The following is a 9,077-nucleotide window of genomic DNA, read 5'->3' as shown; positions in this document are numbered from 1 at the left end:
TCACAGCAACAAATATTTTGACCAGGAGTGCCCAAACGTTTGCATGCCACTGTGTGTGTGTGTGGGTGTGTGCGCGTGTACGTGTACACACACACACACACACCCACACACACGTTTTAACTGTAGTTTAACTGAGTAACAGGTTATATATTTAAATGAAATACAGAATTAAAACATTAACAATATTACTACAGTATTATAAAAGTGCAGTTCTTAATAGTTATCAGAGAAATTCATCCAGTGTGCCAGCTTTGTCCGTTTGATTAACTGTAAATTAACAAAAAGAGTGCAGGCACCTAGAACAGATAATGAACAGCCTTCATACAACTGCATTTTCCAATTCTTAATTTTCATTGCAACATTCAAAATGATTAGTACCTTCAAATTCTTTGTAGTTCCCAACTTGAAGTAGTGAAATTGTTTTATTTTCATGCCCAGCCATTTCTGGCAACTCCAAGCCTGAATGCTTGAAACTGAAGTAAGCAAAAAAGTTCTGAATTGTCTTACTGCTAATTTCTCATAAACTAACAGTGACAAAACTCACAAACACATGCAACTGACTTAGAGCTTTCTAAGTATGCTCCAAGAATGGTGTAGTGTTTATGCGAGTGACCCTGAGTTAGAAACTTCGGCAACACTCTCCTGTCCCAATTAAGCAGCATATTGTCCCAAATAAATGAAGGGAATCCCAGCAGTTTTCTTGTTTTTTGTTCTTTAAGATTCATCCCAAGTAACTGACTGCCCCGATTAATCAAGGGACCAATTAGCTGGAATCCACTGTATTCCTAGTTTCAATTCTGCAAGTTTATGGTGGCAGGCTATCACAGTATTTTCCAGACGTTAGGCTAAAAACAGTAAATATGCTAGAGGTATCCAACATATGAATAATTATTTCAAATAAAACATTCATCTTAAATGATAAATATTGAAAATATCAGTTATCAATAACTAGTTAAATCTCAAATTCAACTTAATAACCTAAGATCTAATAATTCTGTATTGAATACCATGACCCAAAGTATTTGTAAATTTAATCATCTCCTATAAAAAGAAATTATCATCTCAAGATTCATTAGCACCAGAGACGACGGGCTTTTGGTTGTGAAGAGACCAGAGGAATGAATGGTCTTTTTCTTCAATAATGGAGGTTGAAGGATCTAACAGAAGTGTTTGGAAACTTTGAATTATTTTAATGTAATAAATAGGGAAGCATTATTAACTAAAATAAAAAACTGCTTAGGAAATTTAAGAATAGGAGAAAGGAACATGGACTTACTATTAATTTACATAAATTACTATCACTCTTTCCTCACTGCAAATAAATGGGCCAAATATCTATTTTTCATATTACAAAATTCTTGACTTCCAGTTTCAGTATAAAGAAATAATTCTGAATACTGCATTGTAAGTGCTTATTGGATTTGGAATTTATTTGATTGGTAATACTATTCTTTTAATGTAATCACTCCATGCTATACGATGATGTTTAATAAATTGAATGCGAGTACAACTGTTATATAACAAATGCAGAAATGCCAAAATAGGCTTGCAGCCACAAAACTTGATGACACAATAATTTAACACAGGTACTATAACAGTTGAACCACTCGGTGAAAATGGGAAAATGAATCTCTGATGTTAATGAAAAAATACAAGTTTTACTTTTCCAAGCAATTAGACAACCAAACTAGGAACTGCTAAATAAGACAGGTAGTTTTGTTACAGTGCTGTATAAACGTATTACCCTATAACATATGGGGCCTGGATTTGAATATAGAAGCACAACCATATCTTTGTATTATTGCACTTGTTTAGGAAGTCTCAAACTGGTACTTAATGTGGTAATGGTACTTAATGAGAGTGCAGTAAAACTGAGCACAGAACAACACATACCATCAACCCAACTTGGGTGATAAAAATGAAACTGATTTGGAATGTATAAGCAAAAATCCCACTGGCAAAACAAAGAGGAAGCTCAAGAAGCTAGCATCATACAGAAGTCAGAATAAATCCAAACCTGCTGCTAGCACTACATTACATCAGACTGCCAAAAGTTGAAATCTTTCCTACTGATGCAGCAACAGCAACTTGAATTTCATCCTGGATTCAAAGCCAAAAGATACAAGTTCCACCAAGTCAGTAATTATTTGTATTTTTTCTTTCATCTTTCGCTTCTCCAGATTAATATTGGTATCTTTAACTTAAACCCAAAATATTTGTTTTGTGTCCCCCTTTTCTGTGTGTAGCACTAAAGCATAACCTCTGATGGAATTTTGTTGTTTAACTTGGGCATGGCTACAAAAATCATAGCCTGAACCATCAGAAGACAATGGCCTGACAAAGTATAATATAGAGATTTTATTCTATGCTAATAACAATTTGGACCCTATGTTCCACATTCAATTATCCTACAATCTGTTTCTCTCCAAGTATAAATTAATAGGCTTAAATCATAAATTAAAGTGTTAAGCAAATTTGTGCTATGTTAAAGTCAAAGCCAAATCGTTTCTGTGAAATCTTAATCTGGGAAATAAATATTTTCACAAAGTGATCACAACTTTAAAAAATGACTTGTAAAATTGTAACATCTACTTTTTTAAAACTCCTCCCACTATAACGGGGAAACAAATCATAAATCAGCCTCAAATACAGCTCAAATATAGAAATATAACAAACGCAGTTAACTTTTAGAGCATTACTGTGTGACACCACAGGCTCTGTTGTAACAGCATTCCATGATGTTCATAGAGCTAAGATAATTCTGAAGATAAATAAACTAATTACTATGTCTCTAATTAAATAAAAACTTGCCTTTTAGTTGCAAAATTACCTTGAATTCAATTGCAAGCATAGGATTCTTTTTAAACTGGAACATAGCAGCTCCCTTCATCAAACACAGTTTCAACTGGCAGTGGGCAATATCTGAGAAGCACATATTACTAACGCATAACAGGTATGTTAAAAATTGGAAACCTTGCCCTGAGTATTGTCATGCAACATTGATTTTTGTCATATGTAACTAACATATGTAATTTACTTAAGAAAAAAATTTCCCTGAATATAAATTGTTAAATGTTTCAAAGATTACAATGCTCAACGGTTTTTATTTCATACATAGAAAACGTATTAGGAGTAGTGTTTGAAATGACAGAACTCCATAAAATTTTAATGGCAGGTATTCTGGGGGAAAAATAACAGCATTCCATCCACAAATATTTTCAAGGAATAAATATGCATTTATAAATAGTGTAAATTTACATCAAGATTAGAAACAAAACAAAAAATCATAAGTCTGAAGTTTATTCCTTAGTCTATGTGCAACCCATTTATCTGTGACTTGGCTGATAAGTTTATCTAGGAAACTGGAACAAATTTAAACATCATGGCTTAAAAATAACAAGACAGATAAACATAAAAGCTGTAAAAAAAATTCTCTCTCATTTAACTTTTCACATTACAAAATTTTCAGAATAGTTGTTGCCCTCAAGAGAGACTTATATTCCTAACTACCATACAAAATTGACCAGCTAAGCTAGTACTTTTAAAGGGAAAAATCTGAATGAAAAAAGATGATGAAACCAATTCATCAGCCCAAGACAGAATAATACAAAAAGAATGTCTTCAAGTCAGTAGTCTTTGTGTAATGTTGCCAGTTTTTCTCTGATATATACAAAATATGAAAAGTTATTTATAGGTATAGCTAAACCAGCTTTACTTGAACTTATTTATCCTGGAAGAGGAGCAGCTCCACTCCTATCCAGTATTGTTGACACTCCGCACTTGGAAGGTTGCATAGACACAGTTTTCAGTCAGCAGCCACATGGGATAGCCAAAAATCAGTGGTGTAACATAGTGGAAGATGATGTCACATCCTGAATACCAATGATGTTTTTGCTAGTTGTCCATAAAACAATACTTGTCAAGAAGAGGATGAAGGCAGTGGAGGGGCCTGAAACAGAAACAACAGATTTTAAACTAGGATAATGATTTTTTTAAACTATTTGCTCTAGTACTTCAATGGAAGCAAATTTCAAATCCATCAAAAGCATTAATGGCTTGCCAATGAGAGAAATGCAGAGTTCTGTTGGGTTAACTGAAGAAAATACCAGAGAGCTAACTTTTACTGAAGAACCACCAGGGATAACAGAGTGAGGTCTGGGCAGCTGCAGGAGGGGGTACCATGGCAGTGCGCAGTGATAAAAGAAGGGAAAGGAAATTCATATGGTTTTCCAAAGCTGACCACTATTCACCATGTTATGCAATACTGTGCAGTGAAGAGCTGTACTTATAAAGAACCATAATTTGAGTCGAGTATCTTTTCTGGTTGGTAATTTTGATCTGTTTATTTTTGTTCAAACAAAAAATTGAGCTACTAAATACCAATATTATTTCACCATTTCAAAGTTGCATCATTTTCTCCATGTTTTCTATTTTGCACCGAACAAGTTCATAGAATTTTGTTTTCAAATTCTGAGACACCAGCCAAAATCTAACACCTGTCCTTAATATAAAATGCCTCAACAGTAAAATTAACATGCCACTCAACATGGAAGATTTATAATAAAGCCCAATGTTATTGCAAACAATGACTACTGATATTTAAATTGAGGGTGGAGGGAAGAGAAGGTCACTGTACAATAATTAAATACAAGAATCCTGAAAAGGCCCTCTTGCTTATTCTTAGGATACTGCATCAGAATGCAGTGCATTCAGAGATTAATTAACTCAGCCCAGAAATGGCCCAGGTTCTCTTCTGCTCTGCATAGCTAAAAGAATAATCAAGGCATTGGACATAATAATGGACTTATTTACTGAGTTTCACCATTGGAATAAGAACACTTTCTTAATATATTCACCATTATATTGGATTAACTTACTAATGTGAACTGGTCATAGATTTGCATGAGGTCCTCCATTCTGTATTGTTCCAGCACAACAAAATTATCAAGGTTTCCACTGGCCTTGCGAGCACAGTCCTGGCAATGCACCACGTAGGTCTTTCGTGAGTTACTCTCATTGGTAACAAAAAGTAGGTCAAAAACTTCCACCTATTGCACAGACATAAATGTTAACATACTCATAGGTTTATCCACTTAAAATATATCAATTCAAAATAACCCATGGAAAACATTTCAATAAATAAGTGATCAGTCGAAGCAGTATAGCCTGGATATACTCAGGAAAGTTTTCAGTTAAAAGATACATTTTGTGGTAAGTTGTAACAATTTGTGACAACATAATAACAAGCATGCAAGAAGAGAGTCATTGCCTCCTCTCCAAATCCAAGGCAATCAAAACTGTTATTACTAAGCAATAATTGATTTAGAACTGATGAACCAGATTTGATTAGGAAGCTTAAAGAAACCCATAGTAGGCAGTAATCATGATAAAATTCACCCTGCAGTTTGAGAGGGAGAAGATGAAGTCAGATGTATCAGAATTACAGTTGGACTAAATGGAATTAAAGAGGCATAAGAGAGGAGGTGGCCAAAATTGATTGGAAGAGGACACTTAACAGAGATGACGGCAGAACTACAATAGTTGGAAGTTTCTGGGGCAATTCAGAATGTGCAGGATAGATACATACATCCCAAAGATCAAGAAGTATTTTAAAAGGACGATGAGGCATCCGTGGCTGACAAGAGAAATCAATTCAGCATATACACAAGAGATGGTATATAATATAGCAAAATTTAGTGGGAAATTAGAAGATTGGGAAGCTTTCAAAAAAGTCAACAGAAGGTAATCAAAAAAGCCATTAGGAGAGAAAAGATTAAACATGAAAGTACACTAGACAATGATATAAAAGAGCATACCAGAAGTTTTTTTTTAAAGTATATAAAGAATAAAAGAGAGGCAAGAGTAGATATTGGACAACTGGAAAATGACACTGGATAAGTGGCAATAGGGAATAAAGGAATAACAGATGAACTTAATAAGTTTGTGTGTCAGTCTTCACTGTGGAACACACAGGTAGTACGTATGAAATGCACATGTCGAGAGTAGAAGTGAGAGCAGTTGCAATTACTAAGAAAAAGGTGATTGGGAAGCTGAAAGATCTGAAAGTAGATAAGTCACCTGGACTGGACAGACTACAGCCTAGTGTTCTGAAAGAGGTAGCTGAAGAGATTGTGGAGGCATTAGTAACGATCTTTCAATTTTTCAGTGATTTGGATTATGTAATTGGTCGAGTCTGCAGGAGATCTTAGCGAAATTAGGAGAATGGACAAAGAAGTGGCAAGTGGAATATAATGTACAGAAGTGCATTCTTATGCACTTTTGTAGAAGGAATAAAGGTGTAGATTACTTTCTAAACAAGGAGAAAATTCAAAAATCAGAAGTGCAAAGGGACTTGGGAGGCAATGCAGGATTCCCTAAATGTTAAGTTGCAGGTTGAATCGTTGGGGAGGAAGGCAAATGCAATGCCAGCATTCATTTCAAATGTAAGAGCAAAGATATAATGCTGAGGTTTTATAAGGCATTGATCAGACCACACTTGGAGTACAAGGGTTCCCACAGGGGAAGGGGGTATGGGTGCATATTCTGAATTTTCTGAGTTGCAAAGAGAAGATTGTGGCAAACAGAGATATCAGTAAATGGGAAAGACTATTTGCATTTAAACAGGGAGAAACTGATACAATTAAAATTACTTTTAAACTTTGGAAATTTGATCATAACAGGTGCTTTGTTGTGTTTCAGATGGAATGAGAGTGCTGGAACTATTAACGATTCTGCTTCATTCAAGCAGAGTGTTGTTGGTTCACGTGGGAAGGATATACAAGGACAATTACGCTCCTGCGATCCTTTAATTCTACCACGTTCTTTTAATGTTATTCACTGAAAGCCAATTCTACCTTGGATTTGAAATGCAGTTTTTGTTTAAGGGCAATGGAGTGAAAATTAAAGAAAACTTGTGGCTCCTTTTGTGTTACCCTTCTTTCCATATACTGACCTCACAAATGCTGCAGTAGTGTGCAGGCTCCTCTTTTCTATGCCCATGCCATGCAATCTCTTTGCCTGCACTAATAAGACCTTCCCTTGACAACTGGCATTGCTTGAGGGTCCTCAGCAGGCAGTATCTGAAGAAAGAGAGGAAAAAACAGATTGGGTACTTTTAACATAAGCAAAATGCCATTCCCAGCTGTCCCTTTTCTTATTGATATATTTACACCTCAGCCAGAGGGCCAGAGAGAACTAAGGCAGTGAAACAACTTTATGGTCTCTACAATTTTATTGCAGACTGACAGGTAAGGCTTGCAAATGTCCCACATATGAACAAAATTAGCATGTGCAATTTAAGAAATTAGTCAAACTTTTGTGGTCGATGGGTTGGCTATCAATTCAGTTCTATCAGCATTCAGCATCAAGCTCAGAGCTTTATGTCCTCTCTATTTATGTATGTCTCCACACTCATTTCAAACATACATACTTCTCTCCACCAGTGAGACATACTTCCTTTGCTCTTTAACTTAGGACCGCAAAGTGCTACGTTAGGGATCGTACCTGAAAAATGCCACATAGAATTAATTTTCTAATTCAAGAAAGGATGTTACTGTACTGAAAGCCATTCAGAGAAAGTTCATTGGATGGTTTATCACAATCTTACAGCGGGTGCTGTAATAGTGTTACAGAAACCACTACACTACTATGCTGCCCTAGATACAAAGATGCTTAACAAGCAAAAGGGTGAAAACTTATTGCAATAGATGAAAATGCCAATTTGAAGTTACAATCAGATTAACTGTATTATATGGCAAAGGATGAGCTTGAGGTGCCGGGTGCAGCTTATCCTATGACTAATATTTATTCAATGAAAACTGGTGAGATTTTTAAACTATATGGTAATATCATTTAACATAGACGTTATGTAATTCTTAACAGGAATGCAAAGTTTTCAATTACTTAATAATCTTAATTACTTTATTTAAAAAGCACACTGAATGTTGCATAATACAAACACAAGAGATCCTGCAGATTCTGGAAATCCAGAGCAACACACACAAAATGCTGGAGGAATTCAAAGGAAATGAATAAGCAGTCAATATTTCGGGCCAAGACCCTTTATCAGGACTGGAAAGGGGGTAAATGCAAGAATGGGGGGGGGGCGAGAACAAGCTGGAAGCAGGGAGATGGTAAGTGGAAAAGGCACAGCGCTGAAGAAAAAGAGGAGGAGGGGCACCGGGGAGTTCATAAGCAGGTGAGGAGGCAAGAGCCAAAACGGGGACAAAAATACCAGAAGTAGGAGAAATCAGCTTGCATACCATCAGGTTGGAGGCCATCTAAATGGAATATGTGGTACTGCTCCTCCAATCTGAGAGTGGCCACATTGTGGCAGAGGCGGCGGCCATGGACCAACATGTCAGAATGGGAATGGGAATTAAAATGATTCGCCACTGGGAAATTCTGTTTTCTGTGGATGGAGCTGAGGTGTTCGACAAAGCGGTCTTCCAATCTACGTCAGTTCTCATCAATGTACAGGAGGCTGTATTGGGGGCATCGCATACAGTAGACAATCTAACAGATTTGCAGATGGAAAAGCCATTTGGGGCTCTGAATGAAGGTGAGGGAACAGATGCATGGGCAAATATAGCACTCCTGCTTGCAGGGATAAGTGCTAAGAGAGAAATTAATAGATTAATGGGCAGGGATGAAAGGACAAGGGAATCAAAGGGAATCATTGGAGCGGGGAGAGTCCCGGCTGAAAGCAGAGAGTACAGGGGAGGTAAAGATGAGTTTGGTGTTGGGGTCCCACTGAAAACCGTGGAAGTTGCAGAGAATAATGTGTTGGATGCAGAGGCTCAAGAGGTGGTAGATGAGTACAAAAGGAACTCAATCGCTGTTAAAGTGGTGAGAAAATGGCTAAGTGCAGATGTCCAGGAAAAGGATGAGATGCGGTTGAGGGCAGCATCAATGGTGGAGGAAGGAAAGCCCAATTCTTTAAAGGAGGACACCTCTGATGTCCTGGAAAGGAAAGCTCATCTTGGGAACAGATGCGGTGGAAATGAAGGAACTGAGAAAAGAGAATGGCATTTTTACACAAGATGGGGGTGGGAAGAGGTATCGTTAAGATAGCCATA

At 36.6% G+C, this 9,077-nt stretch overlaps 1 protein-coding gene across 4 annotated transcripts in view; it reads right to left on the bottom strand.

Moving 5' to 3' along the window:
- Positions 1–3,084: 3,084 nt before the first annotated feature.
- The window catches only part of kdm6a (lysine (K)-specific demethylase 6A), a 218,775-nt gene continuing 212,782 nt past the window's right edge, over positions 3,085–9,077 (bottom strand). For all 4 annotated transcript variants that reach the window (XM_059968281.1, XM_059968283.1, XM_059968282.1 and 1 more), the window contains 3 exons: positions 6,953–7,079; positions 4,878–5,048; positions 3,085–3,949 (listed from right to left, as the gene is read on the bottom strand). In XM_059968281.1, coding sequence (XP_059824264.1) covers positions 3,920–3,949; positions 4,878–5,048; positions 6,953–7,079 — 328 coding nt within the window. In that variant the 3' untranslated portion in view covers positions 3,085–3,919. The remainder of the gene's footprint in view (positions 3,950–4,877; positions 5,049–6,952; positions 7,080–9,077) is intronic.

The sequence above is a fragment of the Hypanus sabinus genome, chromosome 4, assembly GCF_030144855.1.
Source record: "Hypanus sabinus isolate sHypSab1 chromosome 4, sHypSab1.hap1, whole genome shotgun sequence".
Lineage (NCBI taxonomy): Eukaryota > Metazoa > Chordata > Chondrichthyes > Myliobatiformes > Dasyatidae > Hypanus > Hypanus sabinus.
The sequence above is the reverse complement of the archived record's forward strand: the minus strand, read 5'-3'. Positions and strand labels throughout refer to the sequence as shown.